Source organism: Arabidopsis lyrata (assembly GCF_000004255.2).
Source record: "Arabidopsis lyrata subsp. lyrata unplaced genomic scaffold ARALYscaffold_8, whole genome shotgun sequence".
Classification (NCBI taxonomy): domain Eukaryota; kingdom Viridiplantae; phylum Streptophyta; class Magnoliopsida; order Brassicales; family Brassicaceae; genus Arabidopsis; species Arabidopsis lyrata.
This window is the reverse complement of record NW_003302548.1, coordinates 20,219,911-20,238,410: the sequence shown is the minus strand read 5'-3', so window position 1 is coordinate 20,238,410 and position 18,500 is coordinate 20,219,911. Positions and strand designations below refer to the sequence as shown.

The 18,500-nt window shown below is 38.8% G+C and overlaps 5 protein-coding genes across 9 annotated transcripts; 3 read left to right on the top strand and 2 right to left on the bottom strand.

The window, feature by feature from the left end:
• Positions 1–497: 497 nt before the first annotated feature.
• On the bottom strand, positions 498–5,692 carry LOC9302535. Its single transcript, XM_021015347.1, has 12 exons — positions 3,314–5,692; positions 3,107–3,235; positions 2,854–3,006; positions 2,578–2,624; positions 2,358–2,503; positions 2,173–2,267; positions 1,861–2,055; positions 1,552–1,767; positions 1,314–1,461; positions 1,098–1,231; positions 913–1,005; positions 498–816 (listed from the first exon to the last, which is right to left on the bottom strand). The coding sequence occupies exons 1-12, from the start codon at positions 5,600–5,602 to the stop codon at positions 733–735; spliced, it is 3,729 nt and encodes a 1,242-aa protein (XP_020871006.1). The 5' UTR covers positions 5,603–5,692; the 3' UTR covers positions 498–732.
• Positions 5,693–5,770: 78 nt separating this feature from the next.
• On the top strand, positions 5,771–7,357 carry LOC9302534 (APO protein 3, mitochondrial). The gene is made up of 2 exons (XM_021015363.1): positions 5,771–6,157; positions 6,414–7,357. The coding sequence occupies exons 1-2, from the start codon at positions 5,958–5,960 to the stop codon at positions 7,237–7,239; spliced, it is 1,026 nt and encodes a 341-aa protein (XP_020871022.1). The 5' UTR covers positions 5,771–5,957; the 3' UTR covers positions 7,240–7,357.
• On the bottom strand, positions 7,337–8,840 carry LOC110225532 (protein FLX-like 4). The gene is made up of 3 exons (XM_021015364.1): positions 8,661–8,840; positions 7,743–8,309; positions 7,337–7,660 (listed from the first exon to the last, which is right to left on the bottom strand). Exons 2-3 carry the CDS (start codon positions 8,306–8,308, stop codon positions 7,513–7,515), a joined length of 714 nt encoding a protein of 237 aa, XP_020871023.1. The 5' UTR covers position 8,309; positions 8,661–8,840; the 3' UTR covers positions 7,337–7,512.
• Positions 8,841–9,011: 171 nt separating this feature from the next.
• Positions 9,012–12,575, top strand: LOC9302533. 4 transcript variants are annotated; one of them, XM_021028058.1, is made up of 7 exons: positions 9,012–9,197; positions 9,284–9,308; positions 9,377–9,811; positions 9,911–10,024; positions 10,138–10,583; positions 10,871–12,126; positions 12,251–12,575. In XM_021028058.1, the coding sequence occupies exons 3-6, from the start codon at positions 9,407–9,409 to the stop codon at positions 12,096–12,098; spliced, it is 2,193 nt and encodes a 730-aa protein (XP_020883717.1). In that variant the 5' UTR covers positions 9,012–9,197; positions 9,284–9,308; positions 9,377–9,406; the 3' UTR covers positions 12,099–12,126; positions 12,251–12,575. The 4 variants fall into 4 exon arrangements, with proteins under 4 accessions (XP_020883717.1, XP_020883710.1, XP_020883706.1 ...); XM_021028051.1 differs by having other exon boundaries at positions 9,281–9,308; XM_021028047.1 differs by having other exon boundaries at positions 9,013–9,197; positions 9,400–9,811.
• Positions 12,270–17,559, top strand: LOC9302532 (protein BONZAI 1). 2 transcript variants are annotated; one of them, XM_021028069.1, is made up of 17 exons: positions 12,270–12,358; positions 14,001–14,207; positions 14,287–14,334; positions 14,414–14,562; positions 14,656–14,704; positions 14,908–14,964; positions 15,104–15,289; positions 15,385–15,519; positions 15,631–15,692; positions 15,784–15,877; positions 15,960–16,074; positions 16,199–16,275; positions 16,361–16,498; positions 16,595–16,759; positions 16,851–16,964; positions 17,051–17,147; positions 17,242–17,559. In XM_021028069.1, exons 2-17 carry the CDS (start codon positions 14,055–14,057, stop codon positions 17,337–17,339), a joined length of 1,737 nt encoding a protein of 578 aa, XP_020883728.1. In that variant the 5' UTR covers positions 12,270–12,358; positions 14,001–14,054; the 3' UTR covers positions 17,340–17,559. The 2 variants fall into 2 exon arrangements, with proteins under 2 accessions (XP_020883728.1, XP_020883725.1); XM_021028066.1 differs by lacking the exon at positions 12,270–12,358 and adding an exon at positions 13,836–13,900.
• Positions 17,560–18,500: the final 941 nt, after the last annotated feature.

Below are 18,500 nucleotides of genomic sequence, written 5' to 3'. Positions count from 1 at the left end.
TAAGCTCAGCCGTTTTCATTTTTTTTCTCACGATTATTATCGTTTTCTCTTATATTTTTAGTGATTTTTACCCAAATATGATAGATCTATACTTTCAAAACTGATTTATACCTTTATTTTCACTAAAAATAAAAGTTTCTAACATTTCCCGATTTGTTAGCCGAATTGATGAAATCGCGGCGGCTCCTGACTGCCGAGCGCCTAATCGCCGATTATGCAGCCGCGGAGGCCGCGTTTTTGAACAGGGAATAAAACTCAATACTATATTGAATGCTTATTTCCTTTTTTTTTTTTTTTGGACAAAAAATGCTTATTTCCTAATAGTAGTAATGCGGCGAGATTAATATGGTGGAGGTATTGATTTTGCCTGTTGAAGGAAGAGACTCTCACTCGCTCGGAGTATTCGGGGTTTTAGAGCATTTAAACGAACCAGAAAGATAACCGAGCCGGTTAAGTGGTTGTATCTGATGTTAGCGATGTCGTTTTAGCTCAAGCTCTTCTTATTCTTTCGATCTTTATTCTCTCGCTATCTATGTTTTCTTATCTGTGTAACACTCTAAAGACTCAAATGATAGTGAACTGAGAGGCACCGTAGTCATACTTGGATCACATCGATCTCATAAAAAAACTAAGTAAAGACAACAAGTGTCTTCTGGTAGATGAAACATCAATGCTGGACTTCTCCACATTGTCACTTGTTAGGCCATAGATCAGTTGATGTCTCTGTATCAATCAGGCAGCTTCATAAAACAGAATCTCTGGCTGAACCTTCCTCTCTCCACAGAATCTGACCACATTCTTCCAGTCACCAACATCCTATGGCATCACCACACGTATATCAACCATGTCTGCCTTATCTAAATTTTTACTAAACAATTCTGAGGAAGACAGAGGGTAACTATTTCGACTTACCTCTCCTGCTAAACACTCACGTCTGAGATTGACCCACCGGTTCTCTTCATAAGCTAAGCATATGTGTTCTTCTTCTCCTTCACTGTAACCAACCTGCATCACATCCCAAATATTCTGACACTATAACTAAGAAATACAAAAGAACAATAGCACAAACATGTATGACCCTGTTTCAGATGTTTTACCATTGACACAAGCCGGTAGTTAGTGTTTGGTTCTAAGCCTTCTTCGTACAGCCTGCTGATATCTATCTCCCAGTCCAAAGCCTTTGTTGTTTCATATATTTCGGTTTCAGTTGCACTCTTCTCCCATTCCAACACTGATGTTGCAAACCCACAAAACACCAACATAAATATATGAAATGAGTACAAAAGTTCACAATCATGGAGGTCAAACCTTACCGATTGTGAAGATAGGCGGGCATCTACTTGTAATGTGATGAACAGAGTTCGTCTTTCCGCAACCTCCTGTTTTACTGTCACATAACATTTTGTATCTCATGCGGATCACCTTCAGGATATCCACAAAATTTCTATTCCCCAAAGCACACTGCATATGTGTAAGCACAAAACAACTATATAAGGGGAAGTACCTGCAGTTTCTGTTGGAAAGACAAAGAGGATGATAAATGATAAATACCTTCAGTTCTCTGATTGAATCTGCAGCCGTAACAATGCCATAACAACTTTGCTGTGGATAATTTGTAATCTTTCTGCATTTTCTACAACTCATTCTTTTATTTTCCGCTGAGATAAAGAGGCGAGTTACCAAGCTCTCCCTTTCTGGATTTTTCCAGCAACGCCAAAAATCAAGGATGGCTACAACTACATTAGCAGCATCACTCGACTGCAAAGACTAAAAAATAGAATACCTTTAGAATAGCAATTAAGCTTCTTGAAAAAAACATTAATAATATAATGCTAAGAAGCATATCTTCTACACACGAACCATGGAAAGAACTTCTTGGGAAGCAAGTAAGTTGCTCAAGAGGCAACTGTAGACTCCCTCATTCTTTATCACTTCTGAAACAAAAGCAGTAAATAAATTTCGTAGTGCAGAAGGAACTTGTTCTTCCCCGTGGTCTTGAAATCGTTGCCTATTCTGCATCAAATCTTCTTTGAGAACCTTAATGTTCAAGAGGGCCTGCAATACCCCATGTTTTTGTGAACTTATCAAAAAGAATAAGGAATCAAAGAGATATTGGAATCAGGAGATGAGAGTTTAGGTATTGAATCTTGTTTTGGTTGGTAACTGTTTCACCTTCAGCGTCATGTCCAGAGCTGAATTGTATCTGGTTGTAACTTCTCCAGCAGCTGGCTCCAAATGTTCTGACAGTGAATCTTCTCTATGCATATCTTGGAAATGGTGAATGAAAGAAATAAGGATTATGCATCTCACAAGAAAATAATTCAAACTATTGCTCAAATTGAGAAGCTTTTAACAACCAGGGTCATCTTCAGTAGCTTCCTCTTGAATTTCATTTTTGGATGAAATTTCCAATCTACCCGTCTCACTTGCAAGAGCATCTTCTGGTTCCATAGAATCTTCTTCAACCGTTCTTAGTGATAGAGATGTACTCTCCGGTTCAAGGCTGATAGAAGGATATGGTCAGAGAAAACCCGAAAACAATTTATGACAAACAAAAATGACCATTGAGGCACTTACTGTTCAACAGTCTTATCAAGGGTACTAGGATTGCTTGTTGAAGTTTTCTGTTGCGCCAAGAAGATCAATCAATCTTACAAGTATTATATACACAAACCATGGAATTCTACAAGTAAGGAAACGATATCTACATAGAAGATATGATATCCCTATAAGATAGGAAGACGTTATTGACTTGTTCAGAGAACCTACACCGGTATTACATATTGTTTAACCGATATATCTTATATAAAGTATTTGCAGAGAAGCAAATAGAGAATTTAGAACTTCAAAAACCTTTTTGCTTTTATCTCTCTTCTTCTTTGATGGTGGCTTCTCCTTTGATTGTGGCTTCTCCTTTGATTGTTGCTTCTCCTTCTCCAACTCGTTTAAAAGATTTGCTTCTGCTGCATCTGACTTGGCTTTGGATTCCATATTCACAATTTCATTCTAGATGAGAGGAGACAAAATAACATATAAGAAACAATTCAAAAGCAAAACTAGACGGAATATGAAATCTCTCTGTATATCACAGAAGTTTCAAACCAACCAGCAAGAATGGTTTCAGCACTTGAAGGATATAAGTGCGGTTGTCAAAAGCAGAGAGCCTTGTGAGGTTGTTTAGCAAACTTATCCTTGAATTATCAATCAGCAATATCTTTGTATTAATTAAGAGAACCTGCAAGTCATGTAGATACTTTAGATGGGCAATTTCATGTTATTCTGTTGTTAATGAGTATTAAAATCATGGATGAACCTTTTGGGTGACCACTGATTTCAGAAGGTCTATGGCCTGCAACACTTTATCGTCACTGAGACTTTTGTGTTCACGTATAAGATTCAAGCAATCTTCTAACTCGAGGAAATCAAATGTTGGATGCAATGCTCCTTCGAAAACATCTCGTACTGCACACATGAATAATTTTGTAGTAAGGGAATTTTTGGGGACTCTCTCTTCACACATATCGCATAGAAGAGATGCATATCTGCTCCATTGATCTTCCGGCAGATTCCTTCTCCTTTCATCTTCACTCATACACGTGTTCTCGACAACAGTAAGAGCTGCATCATAGTCCAAGAGCAGCACTTTCTTTGCATATTTGGTTCCCAGATTCCTACATGTGAACTGAACAGCTTTCAGAACAGCCACCCATATACCAAAATTGTGTTCCCTGACAGGTCTGGGAAAGGTTTTGTCTACTGAACTATAGTCAGTTAACCAGGATATGGTATCATCTCCATGAACTTGTGCCTTGGCGTAGTGAACGCTGGGATCAAAAATATTGACTGTCCCTTCATCATCGAATGGAATATTATTGCTTTTTAGCAATCTTCTATCTAGAAGCAGATATGAAAACTGAGGGTCAAAGTCCATCTTTTCCTTAACTCGAGTACGACTCAAGACACTCTCCACTGCTCTACAAACCTGATTTGTACCATCATTCCTTTCATATTTGATGATATTTAGAAAGTCAAGGATTTGAGTCAGTTCACGACTTTCTAGAAAACAGATACTCTGAGGTGTTTCTACTAAGCGAGAATCAACAAGACTCTGTTCAGAAACTTCAAGTTTTCCAAGATGCTTAGCTGGAAAACGCATCATCCAGTCTCGAATGCTACCGGAGAGAATTTTAAGGTCGCAAAAAGAGAAAAGGAGCAACTTGATTTCCTTGAGTAACTTACTGCGCTCTTCATCCACAGCTAAAGGCCATTCTTTGGACCATCCGTTCTTAGCTTTAGATGCAAACGCTTTAACATCTGCGAGCTGATTCTTGATCATTTCAACGGCAGCTACTGCATCCACTGGTTCCCAACCTCCAACCAAAATCTTACGAGCCCAGTCTTTTCCTATCCTCTTGACCATATACTTTTCTGAAGAAGGTTTGAAATCTGCAGCATGTTGTTGTTCAAGATGATTCTTACATTCTTCAGCACTAGAGAACTCCTTTGAACACAAAGTTCGGCACATCCAGGCTGTCCATCTTCTGGCTTCCCTTGCAGAAGCGAGAACGTGCTCCAAAACTTCTCGTCCCTCTTTGTAATGTTCTTCTCCCTCAACAAAACTTGTAAGCTTTGCAATGCTTACTTTCATAAAATCCCTTTTGATCTTAACATCCAATCCCACCCAGTACGACCTCAATCCTTTAACCGCATCCTCAGGCGGGTCTGGACTTTCCTTTGACTCCCAAACTTTTTGTTCAGAGTTTTTTATAGTAGAAGCAACTAGACTCTTGGAAGATGCGATCTCGGACTCTGCCTCTTTGATTAAACTCAACAGTCCTTTATTTTTTTTGTCCAATTTTCTTTGGTCTTGCAAACTCAGTTGAGCAACAGAATCTGACTTGCGTGGGAGAGTAGTAACAGATAAACCTTGTTTTGCTTTCTCCAGAGACTTCTTGTAATACAATACTGACCCAAGCTTTTGGGCCAACGTGATGAGTGTTCTTGCACAAAGTGGGGATAACGAACCATCTTCCGAGAAGCATTGAACAGAACCCAACAAGTAAGCGAATTCCACGTCAGGGTTCTCTGTTTTCTTCGCTAGTTCATAGAACATTTGACCTTGTTTGAGATGAAGAATCCATGCGTTTTTGTCTTCCCTATGAACCAAAATCAAATCTTCGATTATCTCCAAGGCCTTGATGTGATCTCCATTATCAAAGAGATTTTTAACATCTTCGTAGAGTTGTAAACCCTCAGCATCTTCCATGAAAGAAGAATCCTCCATAGTGAACGATTCTCGAGATTCTTTCGCTTTCTTGTTCTCTAGGGTTTTTCTTCTTCGGAGAGAAATTTGTATTGCGAGAAGAAACAGATTAGAGGCGGGGAAAATCAACGAAAGTAACAGACTAATAACAGCAAGGCACCGTATCACGTGAGAGCCATGTGACATGGCTTGGAGAAAAACAAACAGAGACCCATTGGGGAATTCTATCAAACACATTGTGTGCATTACCCATTTGAGAACTTCCCAGAATAAATCATCAAAATAATGAGTCAAAATCTTCGAATCTAGCTCAAGAATTGAATGTAGAATCGTCTTCATGTTGGGGATGAAAAAAAATTCGAACTTGAAATATCAGCAACAAGAGATTCGACAAATCAAGTTAAAAAAAAAAAACCTATTGGCGGAGTAAAAAAAAAAATGGCGAGAAAATAAATATAACAGTTTCGGACCTAAATGATAGATAAATAAGCTTTGGTTGGGGAAAAAAACTGCAGAGAAGAAAGCTAGTGCAAATCTCCGTCTTCGTAATCAGAAAATCTCATTTTCATCTTCCATTAAACCTCTAACCAATCTCGACGTCGACGTTTCAGTTGTTGATGATGACGATCCTCTTTACGCCGACGTACCCAAGCCTCGGAAGGATAAATCGGAGAGGAAGCCGTATCCGACTCCGATGAAAGAGTTGATTCGTCGTGCGAAAGAGGAGAAACAACTGAGAAAACTACAACCATGTCGGGTTCTAGAAGATCCGCCGGATAATGGTATACTTGTGCCGGAACTTGTCGACGTGGCTCACTGTGTTCACCGATGCCGCAACTCGTTACTCTCTGGCCTCTCTAAAATCATTCATCATGTTCCTGTTCATCGTTGCAGGTTACTTTAACTTTGTCTTCATCTCTGTGTTTGATTTGCTAATGCTTCCTATTAGCTTAGATTGGAGTCAAATGAGTTACCTCAATTGATGGAGTTGTTGAGCTATTGCTCAATTTGATACTTGAAGCGTTTTGAGTGCTTTTTGTGGTTTACTTGATTGGATTTGGAACAGAAGATCCAGTGAGATTTGAAAAAATTGAGACTTTAGTCGGCTTTAGCTAGTTTTGAAGTTTGAACTTGTGTTGTTTGTTTTCAGATTGTGCTCTGAGGTTCACATTGGCAAGCAAGGTCATGAAATCAGGACTTGCACAGGGCCGGGGAGCGGTTCAAGAAGTGCGACTCATGTTTGGAAAAGAGGAAGAGCGAGTGATGTTGTGTTGTTCCCAAAATGTTTTCACCTCTATGACCGTGCTGTTAAACCGAGAGTTATACATGACGAGAGATTTACCGTCCCTAAAATCTCTGCGGTTCTTGAGCTATGCATACAGGCTGGCGTAGACCTTGAGAAGTTCCCATCAAAGCGGAGATCGAAACCTGTGTACAGCATTGAAGGACGGATTGTAGATTTTGAGGATGTCAACTGTGAAAATTCAGAAATTGCAGTTACTTCTACTACTACACTTTTACAAGAAGACGATTGTTGCAAGGAAGAGAAGAAGAAGAGCTTGAAGGAATTAAGCATCGAGACGATGGAGTCATGGTTTGAAATGGTTTCAGGGGTCAGGAAACTGATAGAGAGATACAAAGTGTGGACTTGTGGGTATTGTCCAGAGATTCAGGTGGGTCCAAAGGGACACAAAGTAAGGATGTGTAAAGCCACAAAGCATCAGATGCGAGACGGAATGCACGCGTGGCAAGAGGCGACTATTGATGATGTGGTCGGTCCAAACTATGTATGGCATGTTCGGGATCCTACTGATGGTTCTGTTCTTGATAATAGCTTGAAGAGATTTTATGGAAAGGCTCCTGCGGTTGTAGAGATGTGTGTGCAAGGTGGTGCACCGATACCTGATCAGTACAAGAGTATGATGAGGCTCGATGTGGTTTACCCTCAACGCGATGAGGTTGATCTAGTCGCTTGACCTCTTTAAGTAGTCAGCATTGTTTTCAGTATGGTCACATTGAAATACTCCCCTGGGGTCTATAGGTTCAGGTTCATCTCAATTCTTAATCCAAATCTCAATTCAAGCACTTCTCTAACTCATTACTCTCTTACTTTTTTTCAGAAGAAACAGGTTGATTTGAAAAAATGAAAACTCATATACATTAGGAAACATAAGAACACAATTGTGGTTCTTGTAATTCTCCCTAAATAGAGGAACCTTTTGGTCTCAAACCTAAAAAGTAAAAACCATTCAATTCTCGACAGCTTTGTTCCTTGCGGTTGCGATCTCACTTCGCAGCTTCTCAATCGCTTTAACCGCTCCAATTATTTTCCTCTCCATCTCTTTCAATTGCCCAAGTTTCTCTACGTTCCCACTCTTCTCTTCCTCAAACTCTTTCCTGTTCAATCAAACCAAATGGTTAAAACAACTGATGATGAATCGTTAACTGTTACTTGACATGTAAAAGACAATTCTTTTACCGTAATCTCTGGTGCTCCTCTTTCAACCGCTTAAGCTCTTGGCTCGATGCTTCTAAACTCTCTGCCTCAAGACAAACCTTCTTCAACTCTTTTATTACCAACTTCACCTGTGAAGCAAGCTCCTCACGTTCTCTGGCCAATCTATGAGCCTCAATGTGAGCTAATTGTACCTCCCTCCTTATATTCTCTCTGTTCTTGACCATACCCTCCATTTTCGCTATTTTCTCAAGAGTGGCTCGGATCTGAATCTCGCAGTCTGTTTCGGTCTTTCTGATGTGAGCTCTTAGCCCCTGGGCTTCACGGTCAGCCACGGTTAGGTCTTCCTTGAGATCTACGTAGCTTGAAGCTAGCTTCCGGTTATCACTAGAGAGCCGGTCTATCTCGGCAGCTTGAACTGCAATCTTGTTTTCTAGAATATTGGAAAGGGAAATCTGGTGGTCTCGAATATGATGGGGATCCGAAGCCGAAGAGATTGTCTCGTGGTGCCTCGATGATGATCCACTAGTTGACATGCCTTGACTCACTCGGCTATGATGCTTTGAGCCTATCCTCTCCCTTGAAGACATTCTGGAAGAAGAAAAACACAGACTCCACTCAAAAACTTAGATTGAAGAAAGAAAAAAACAAAGTGTTCCTTTTTAACATAAAAACATAAATTTTAAGAAGCAAATTGAGAGCGAAATCTAAACAAGACTGAGTCGATCACTCCTAAGCTATCTTATTTGCGACAAATTCTCTCTGCAATGAGATTTGAGGAATCGAAGACAATGGCAAATCTCTAGATTCGTATCTTGACACGAGCTAGAAGAAAACCCAGAAAGAGGAAATACGAATTAGAATCTCAAGCTAACTACAAGAGCCAATTTACCAAATACTAAGAAAACCTTTAAATATCATGCTTATCACAATTGGACGAACCTGAAATTCACAAAGAGAGATGATCTTCGATATAAATCAGCTGAAATCGAACACCGAAAGAGACACAAGTGTAGGGCGTTATGCTCTAAAAGCTCATCTCTAATCGATTTCACAACTGCACCAGCTTTGGTCTCAGCTTGTCAGATTTTTTTTTTCCAAATCTCTGTAATTGTTATTTTAAAAAAAAAAAAAAAAACTTAAAAAACCATTTACGACGGCAAATTATATAGCGCCCGGTATTAATTCATAAGGCCCATTAGATGGTTATTGGCCCATTAGATGGTTATTGGCCCATTTTAATATTTTTTCCTTCCATGTCTGTCACGTGAGCTTAATTAATAAGCTTCCTTCTCTGAAAGTCATCTTCTTCTCCCGACTTTCATGAACAAAAGAAGAAGAATCCAACTTCTTCTGTTCAGATTCGCATGTTGAAATTATCTGGACAAAATCAAACCTATTAATGAGCTGATCTGAAGAAATTACTCTCGAATTTAATCGTCCTGATTGTCGATTTCTGTCCTAGGGTTTCAAAATCCGGTAAGTAAGATTTGTTCTTGCTCTTCTTGCCTCATTTTCCTATCTCTCTTTGATTTTCTCTGAATTTCATGCTTTTTTTACAGCAGATTCTCGAAACCCTAATCGTGCGAGGTATTTATTATTATTTCTTGATCCCACATTTGTTTCTGTACCTCAGACTTAAATTTCAATAGCTTTAGGTTTACTTGTGACCAAAATACAGTGAAGCGATGGAGACAGAGATGGAGTTCTCTGACGGTGAACAAACTAATGCTTATGCACATGTTACCGCCTCCCAATACTTTGCTTCTCCGGTTTATAATAGAAGTCTTGTGGCTGCTTATGGAAACTCCGCCGTTGGATTAGAAAAAGGGATAGAAACGATACAGGATCATCAGGAGAACCTACCTGGTTATATCTTTATGTGTAATGGGAGAACCAAAACCGATTGCTACCGCTACCGCGTTTTCGGGATTCCAAGAGGAAGAAAAGACGTTGTTGAGAGTATAAAACCAGGCATGAAGCTTTTCCTCTATGACTTTGAGAAGAGACTTCTTTATGGTGTGTATGAAGCTACTGGTGGTGGCAGGTTGGATATAGAACCTGAAGCTTTTGATAAGAAATATCCAGCTCAGGTAATCCTGTGAACTACAGATGATTTTGTTTGTATGGCACTGGATAAATCCTCAACTGAAGATTGTTCTTTTCTCTTTTATCTTACTTGATTTTGGCAGGTTGGATTTAGAATTGTCATGAACTGTCTTCCCTTGCCAGAAAACATTTTTAAGTCTGCTATCTATGAAAATTACAAAGGTTCCAAATTTAAGCAAGAACTTTCTCCTCACCAAGTAATACACTTTTTCTTGCTATTTACAACACAGCTTTTAAAGTTCCAGGCTTACCTGCTTGGCTTTCAAGTGTAATTTACGATATGCTAAACAAAATTGTTCATGGATTGCAGGTTATGTCTCTGTTATCATTGTTTCGTCCATTTACTGCTCCAGAACTCGATTTGTTGCCTAATAGGTTGGCTTACAGAGCTTCAGCACCTAGGACTCTATCTTTTGAGGAAAGGTTCATAGCGGCTACACAAGTTAGAAATGCTTCATCGGTTTTAGATCCTCTGTCTGCTCGTCATGCAGAACCACGACTTAGCTCTCTTATGGCCCATCAGTCTGTTCCCCGCACATCTCTGCTCCAACATAGTTGCTCTAGACAAGACGACTACACAACCCCACCTAGAGAAAGTCTGTCAAATTTGAATCAGCCTTATTATCCTACAGAAGCTCGGCAGCAACGGTTGCTCGGAGACCCGTCTCGGTCAGATCCTCCTCGGTCAGAACCTCCGCGGTCATCTATACAGGACCCACAACTCAAATACCTAACCATTTTATCTAATATTCGGAGGTAACTTTGGTTGTAGGTTTTTATGGTATTCCTTAATCAGTATCTTAATTGATTTAGCATCCTTTTTCAGTTCCAACTTGAACTCTTATCTTCCCCCAAATATGTCGATCATAGCTCATTGAAGACATGATATTTGTAGCCGTCAGATGTTTAAAAGCATAGCTAAACCTGAGAACTCTACTAGATTCCTCCACTCTGCAAATGTTTACATTGTTCCTATTTTCTGGCTTTGCAGTTACTTATATGTGAATGTGTAATCATAGGGCTTGGTTTTTTTGCTATGACAGATATGGATCTGCCTCAGATCGCTTGGCCTCAGAAAATGAATATTATCCGGCAACACCATCAGAGAAGGACCAGTTTGCTTCACCTTATTCCGATAATAAATATTACCCTTCGACATTATCTGCGAATGAGCATCCTTCTGCTTCTGCAGCTAATGGGAGTGTGTATAGAAGTGAGTTCTATACTTCAGCATCACAAAAAGAAGGGGAAGCTAGTGAGCAGCATGAGATCCCTTCTGGGACTTACAATCATCCAGAAGCATCTACAGTTTCATATACTACAGTGTCCATCCAACCAGATATGCAGGCAGTTAGTGTTGCTCAATCTCATACCAAGACAGCTGGCTATCCTACACCGGCACATGGTGAAGCTTCACAACCACCTGCTGGAGCAATTGGTTACACACACCAACCTCAAACTGTAGCGGGTAATTATAGCACGAATTCACAGCCTGGGAATGTGGAAGAAAGTACACAATCATATGCTGGAACAGATAGTTACTCACAACAGCAATATTATGCAGCTATGGGGCATACTACTCAACTCTATGCTGGTGGAACCGGATATATTCAAAAACCCCATGAAATTGGGTACGCTCAGCAACCCCATGCTGCAGCAACCGGGTACTCTCAGCAACCTCATGCTGCAGCAACCGGGTACTCCCAGGTACCCTATGCTGCAGCAACCGGGTACTCCCAGGTACCCTATGCTGCAGCAACCGGGTACTCCCAGCAACCCTATGCTGCAGCAACCGGGTACTCTCAGCAACCCTATGCTGCAGCGACCGGGTACTCTCAGCAACCCCATGCTGCCACAGCCGGGTATTCTCAGCAACCCCATTCTGCAGCGACTGCGCACGCTCAGCAATCCCATGCTGCAGCGACTGCGCACGCTCAGCAATCCCATGCTGCAGCGACCGCGCACGCTCAGCAACCTCCTTCTGCAGCGACCGCGCACGCTCAATACACAACACAACCACATGCTCAAGCTGTTGAATACACAATGCAACCACATGCTCAAGCTGTTGGTTACATGCCGCAATACCATGCTCAAACTGTTGTATACAGTCAACAAGGTGTAACGCAAGGTTCTGTACCAGGGACTCCTGGGACTGCTGATTGGAATGCTGCAAACCAGGCATATTCTGCAACAGGAGACTGGAATGTGGTGAATCAGTCTTATTACCCTCACACAGCAGATGCAACCACAACCTATTATCAAACATCTTGAAACGTGAAAGCAAAGTGTTACTAATCTGGTATGCCAAAGAGGACTCTGTTAACTCTAGTGTACATAAAGAATTTTCAAACTCAATTGAGGAGCATTGTTTCGGTTCAGTTGAGAAACAGTTTGATGAAAACCTCTTTGCATTGGCATTGCAGGATCTGAGCAACTTGTGTGTGGTGGGGAAAAGCATGGACTCAAACTGATGCGCTCACTGGACAATAAGGTCAAGGACATAAAGGCTAGAGTCTCCAGCTCCGTTTACTGTAAGTTTAAAAGTTCTACGTTATGGTTTGATCATATTCATGAGGAAATTCCTCAAAACATCAAAATTTCTCTAAGTCCCGCTTCAGGAGTGCAATCTGAAATGCAATTCTGATTGGGATTTAAACTTAATAATACATATTATAACTCTGTTATCATTACTTATCCTAAAACATTTCTTGTAGTATGTTCATGTTTAATACTTGGGATTTGCTATTACGAATACTACCTTCAAAGGTGAAAGCTTCACCTTAAACACACGATTCGACAAAACCACTCTCTCAAATGCAACATAGGGACCAAGATTAATTGGCCTAAACCCTAAGCCCTATGTATTGGTAGGAAAAAAAAAAAAAAGACTTTGCTTTGGTTTTGAGTTTTCTCTTGGGGTCCTAAGTCTCCCACTATATATGTTTGAGAACTTGCACTGAAATTCACATATTCTTTCAAAAAAAGCTTTTTTTTCCTATTCCTTTTTCTCCATTTTTTAAAAAGATTTTAAAACACACCTCTCTCACTCTTTCCACCAATTGTATAGTACCTTTGTTTGCTACTTAGTCTCTGGTCCTGCCCTCTGGTATCTTTTTTTTGGGTCAATGGTCCCGTCTGTTTACAGCTTTGTGGGTTGTGGTTGTTGAGTCACAGTTCATCAAAAAGAAAAAAACTGAAATTGGGAAAAAAACATAATCAGATCCACCTTTCTGACTTGTCTTGATATAACGTTGGCTTTTTTCGCTAAATGTCTATAATATATGTCAATAATTTCTAAACATATATCTTAACCACTTTTTGAAAGTTATATTCCCCATCTATCATTATTTTCTGATATAATCTGTGGGATTTGTCTACATCATTTCTGAGTTGTGTGAACCTTACGACTTGTGTGTTAAAGATAAATAAAGTATGGTCTCCATGGTAATAAACTAATAATTATGTATGTGTAAATGTTCTTACGTGAAAGTGCCTCACTATTTCCTATTGCTCACTTTATGTGCCCATAGCAACAACTTGTACTCGTCTGAAAATTTCTCAAATTTCATGTGAATAAAAAAAATATCTATTACAATTCTTCGCCAAAAGTATCACAGATCCAGTTGGGAAAAAGAATTATAGATACTACTACTACTAGTGCATTGCAAATAAAATTATTGAGCAAAATTATTAAGACAAAACTGATTGTCATAAATTATTACAGACAATATGTGACGGATTGAGATAAACAATTATAATAATCGATAACAATATTCTAATGCTAAGCTGGAAGATTATATGATGTCATAGAAGCTAATTGCTCGAATTAAATTAATAATTTTTGGACTGAGATTAATCTCTGTTGTACATAGAAAATCCAGTTGACCAACACGTCGTTTACTAAAGCTAATAATAATACAAAAAGGGAATTTCCCAGAAAATAGCATAACATCTCTTGGATATTTCATGTAAAAAAATCGTTGTTTTAATTAAATGTGAACAAAACAACTAGTATAAAAAGGGAACAAGAGCGAGTCAATTAAAAAAAAAAAAGAAAAGGTCGACTTAGACAAGTGGGTCCCATTTACTGCTCTTCCAGATTATCGTTTTTTTTTTTCTGAATCTTCTTCCGAAATTCCTCAAAAAAATGTTTGTCTGTGTTGTTCGATCCAGGTGCTGCTTTTGAATCCACAGTTTTACTTTTTGGGAAATCAAAGAGAATTATCTATGGGGAATTGCTGCTCCGATGTCTCTTCCGGTGCTGGTGCTACAGCCGGCGTTGGTGGAACTGCTTCCTCCGCCGCTCTCGGCGCGACTAACGACGCCGTTGATTACTATCTCAAGTCGAAAGGTTTCAACGGACTCTTCTCTCAGATCGAGGTTCCGTCTCCATCATTTCTCTTTCGTTAATTTCGTCGTCCGCGAGCTGTTTCTGAGTGTTTATGTTTTGTTTTCGCAGCTATCGTTTTCAGCTTCGAATTTACGAGACAGGGACGTGCTCTCCAAGGTTTGTTGTTATTCAAAATTGTTCATAGCTAGTCATTTGATATCCTCTTGTTAATGACGATCTTTTTTTTTTTCCGCAGAGTGATCCTATGGTTGTTGTATATCAAAAGGAAAAAGATGCAACACTTTCAGAAGTTTTCCGCAGCGAAGTTGTTTTGAACTCTTTAGCTCCGAAATGGATTAAGAAATTTACAGTCGCTTATCATTTTGAGACTGTGCAGACGTTGGTGTAAGTTTCTAAATCTTTTATGCGACTTAAGGAAAGAGATGAACCTTTACCTGAAATGTATATGACTCTTTGTTTTGGTTGTTTTATACTCAGGTTTCGTGTGTATGATGTTGACACCAAATTTCAAAATTCAAGAGAGGAGGTAATTGCTAATAGACTGCCTGCATTTTCATTTTATCTGATGGTCACTTTTATCCAAATGTCAATACCCATATGCTTGTGGCTCAACATGCACTGTTCCAGCTTGATTCAGGAAAAAGAATGGTTGAATAGTTGTCATGCACTGCCTACTTTTGTAAAACGTGTAATATGTAGTGTACTTACTACTGAAGATTGACTTTTCAGATGCTTAAGCTTGACGAACAGCAGTTTCTCGGTGAGGCAACATGTGCATTGTCTGAGGTATCTTTTTTGGCATTACATACAATATATGTGCACTTGTTTTTGCTGGTTCTCTGAGAGGCAGAGTAGAAATTGATTTTATTGCCTAGCAGAGAGAGAGATAGAGAATGGCTTTATATTTTACTTTTCAACCACGCAGATAATCACAAAATCAACTAGGACGAGCACATTAGAACTCAAGCGCAAAGAAGGCTTTGCTCCACAGGCTCAGCCTCACCACGGAAAGCTTATCATCCATGCTGAGGAGTCCCTTGCTTCTAAGATTTCAACAGAGATAGTATTTAGATGTTCGAGTTTGGAATCTAAGGATCTTTTCTCAAAAAGTGTAAGTTTTGTTATTTATCCTCTTTACCATTTTACCAAAATTCTAGTTCTGACATAAATATAACACGTTTTTTTGTTGTTGTGGCTCTTCTTTAGGACCCCTTTTTGGTGGTATCAAAGATTGTAGAGCATGGAACTCCAATTCCCGTGTCTAAAACTGAAGTTCGGAAAAATGATCATAACCCTATTTGGAAACCAGTCTTTCTTAGTGTTCAACAAGTGGGAAGTAAGGTACGGGAGATTTCGTATATGTGAGCTTCCAATAATATGTAACTGAATGAATTGAAAGTCTGTTTCTCTCGAAATGCATGTTGATTCTTAGAAAAATCTACAATCATGCAGAACAGTCCACTGTTAATAGAATGCTCAGACTTTAACTCCAATGGCAAACACAGTTTGATCGGGTAACGAAAATCTTAGAGCTCTGTCCATCTCATTTTTGGAGTGACTTAAGCTGTAAGCTGACATAATTATTCATTTATTTTGGGTGGCCAGGAAAGTTCAGAAATCACTTTCTGACTTAGAAAAACTTCATTTGGCTGGCCAAGGATTCAATTTATCTTTGCCTACTGGTGCTGGACAAAACAAGGTATAACCGATACGAAAAGGTCTCCTAACATTTTCATGCATTTTTCATATGAGCGTTCTTATACCATTTATGGTCATTTTAGGTGTTAAAGAGCCAGCTTTTTGTGGACAAGTTTACCGAGACTGTCCAGCACACATTCCTAGAGTACTTGGCATCTGGGTTTGAATTAAATTTCATGGTAGCAATCGATTTCACAGGTATGTATTGCACCACTGTTGGAAATTCTAAAAACTTTCGATTATATATGTAATGTTGTTGTTACCTATACATCATGCACAAAGAATTTAATCTAAACATTTCTACATTTCTATTGTCCTTCAGCTTCAAATGGAAATCCCCGCCTCCCTGATTCTTTGCACTACATCGATCCTTCAGGACGACTAAATGCCTACCAGAGAGTGAGGACTCAGTGTAATTCCACGTTCTTATATTTAGCAGCGACTGTGACTAAACAAACCATCATGATCTCTTCTTTTAACTCAGGCAATAGTGGATGTTGGAGAAGTGTTGCAGTTTTATGACTCAGACAAACGTTTTCCTGCCTGGGGATTTGGAGCTCGTCCAATCGACGCTCCAGTTTCACATTGCTTTAACCTAAATGGAAGCAATTCATACTCTGAGGTAAACAAACACGACCCGCAGACCTTTAAAACTAAAATTTTGATGTTTTTGGATCGACACATCGTAAGTATATATATTTTTTTTTCTCTCCCACAGGTGGATGGGATTCAAGGTATCATGACTTCATACACCAGTGCCCTCTTCAACGTCTCTCTTGCAGGGCCTACCCTTTTTGGTCCAGTGATCAACTCTGCTGCAATGATCGCCAGCGCATCTCTAGCTCAAGGTTCACGGAAATATTACGTCTTACTGATCATAACAGTGAGTATATTTATAATAATAAGAAAGGCAACATCGCATAAAATAACAAATCAAACATTGTTAATATACAAACTACAATCTCTTGTTTCAGGATGGTGTTATAACAGATCTTCAAGAAACAAAAGACGCATTAGTCAGTGCATCGGATTTACCGTTATCAATCCTCATTGTAGGAGTTGGAGGAGCTGATTTTAAAGAGATGGAGGTAACAAAAGAAAGACATTTAAGATTCGTACAACTACATATGATCTTGTGTAACCTGTACATTTTTGTTTTGGTGGGGGTTTTTAGATACTAGACGCAGATAGAGGAGAAAGATTGGAGAGCTCCAGCGGGCGATTGGCTTCACGAGATATTGTTCAGTTCGTGGCACTACGAGATGTCCAACGTGAGTTTTGTTTGATTCTTGAGTTTAGCTTTAGGGAAACGAATGAGAACGTTAGTTCTTGGTTTGGTGGGTATTAATGTGTTGTGTTGTGCAGATGGAGAGATCTCAGTGGTTCAAGCGCTTCTAGCAGAATTGCCTTCGCAGTTTTTGACGTATATGAGGATCCGTAATATGAAGCCGATTCCTCCATGAATGATATCGTCTCGTGTGTAAATGAAGTGTGTCGACCATTACGACGGTTAAAAATTGCTGTCGTATTACGCGATTACATAAGCTTTTTCCATTTTTTATAATAATTGTCTGAATGTGGGATGTACTGTATAAAGTTTCGAATGAAGAGACTGATGTAACATTTGTCTTTGATATTACTTCAATACTTGGAATTGGAAGATATCTGTTTTGTGCAGCTCAATTTCTTTTATTGCAAGAGAATAGTGAACGTCCAGAAGAAAAAAATAACATTCAAGTTACAGATAAATATTGTTTCACTGTTATATCAATTTTGTAAGAGAACGGTATATTCGTTTTTAAACCAAATAACAAAAGAATTTCCAAAAAAAAACATGTGTAGATTAATTTTTCTAATAGATGTTAATTATATTTTAAACATGTGTATCATATACATTAAAATCGTTTTTAAAAAATCGTAACATATAAATAAAATTATTTTATCAAAATGTTAAAAACGTGAACACATGGTATTAAATTTTCCGTCAAATTATTGCTTCTGTTTCACAAAGAGTGTCATTCTATCATTTTTCACACAAATTAAGAAAAGTAAACAAATTTCATTTCTACCCCTCATTAATACAATAAACAATACCCTCTCTCTAATTAATAAGCTAAAATAATGAGGATAAAAAGGAGAATGAGTCTTTAAAAACTGAATTGAAAACACAACACGACACTCTTTGTAAAACGAGATTAAAACCTTAAAACGACACTCTTTGTGAAACGGAAGGAGTAGTTAGGTTAGGTATGACATGGTGATCTAAGATTTAGAGGGGGTGGAGAAAGTGAAGAAGACCACATTTAACAGTGAACCTATAATTTAAGGAAATTTGTTCATGAACATAAATAAAGTACCGCCGGTTAGGGAAATGGTAGTTGAACCTAACACCAACGCAGTACACACTAGACACACACATGATCGATCTAGTAAGTCAAAGTGGCTGTGGATTACATTTACAAGTCTTACATTATTATATCCACTTAGCTTGTTTACACACTTGTACATATAAGTTCTTTACCTGTCAACTTATAGTTAGCTCTTGACTTTTTGGGTCAAGACTTTTTCAAATATCAAACTTTTTAGATTAAAAAAAAAAAAAAACATTCAAATTTAGATAGGCA

Bases quoted from the DNA above. Each gene is read 5' to 3' on its own strand.
- LOC110225532 (XM_021015364.1), bottom strand. From the start codon at position 8,308: ATGTCTTCAAGGGAGAGGATAGGCTCAAAGCATCATAGCCGAGTGAGT. The intron at 7,661-7,742 runs GTAAAAGAATTG...TTGATTGAACAG, and splicing joins GAGGAGCACCAGAGATTACG to GAAAGAGTTTGAGGAAGAGA.
- LOC9302535 (XM_021015347.1), bottom strand. From the start codon at position 5,602: ATGAAGACGATTCTACATTCAATTCTTGAGCTAGATTCGAAGATTTTG. The intron at 2,625-2,853 runs GTTTTTGAAGTT...TTGGCGCAACAG, and splicing joins AGAGAGATAAAAGCAAAAAG to AAAACTTCAACAAGCAATCC. The intron at 817-912 runs GTAAGTCGAAAT...GTGATGCCATAG, and splicing joins GTGAGTGTTTAGCAGGAGAG to GATGTTGGTGACTGGAAGAA.
- LOC9302532 (XM_021028069.1), top strand. From the start codon at position 14,055: ATGGGGAATTGCTGCTCCGATGTCTCTTCCGGTGCTGGTGCTACAGCC. The intron at 14,563-14,655 runs GTAAGTTTCTAA...TTTTATACTCAG, and splicing joins GAGACTGTGCAGACGTTGGT to GTTTCGTGTGTATGATGTTG. The intron at 17,148-17,241 runs GTGAGTTTTGTT...TGTGTTGTGCAG, and splicing joins GGCACTACGAGATGTCCAAC to ATGGAGAGATCTCAGTGGTT.
- LOC9302533 (XM_021028058.1), top strand. From the start codon at position 9,407: ATGGAGACAGAGATGGAGTTCTCTGACGGTGAACAAACTAATGCTTAT. The intron at 9,812-9,910 runs GTAATCCTGTGA...TGATTTTGGCAG, and splicing joins ATAAGAAATATCCAGCTCAG to GTTGGATTTAGAATTGTCAT. The intron at 10,025-10,137 runs GTAATACACTTT...CATGGATTGCAG, and splicing joins AAGAACTTTCTCCTCACCAA to GTTATGTCTCTGTTATCATT.
- LOC9302534 (XM_021015363.1), top strand. From the start codon at position 5,958: ATGAAAGAGTTGATTCGTCGTGCGAAAGAGGAGAAACAACTGAGAAAA. The intron at 6,158-6,413 runs GTTACTTTAACT...GTTTGTTTTCAG, and splicing joins GTTCCTGTTCATCGTTGCAG to ATTGTGCTCTGAGGTTCACA.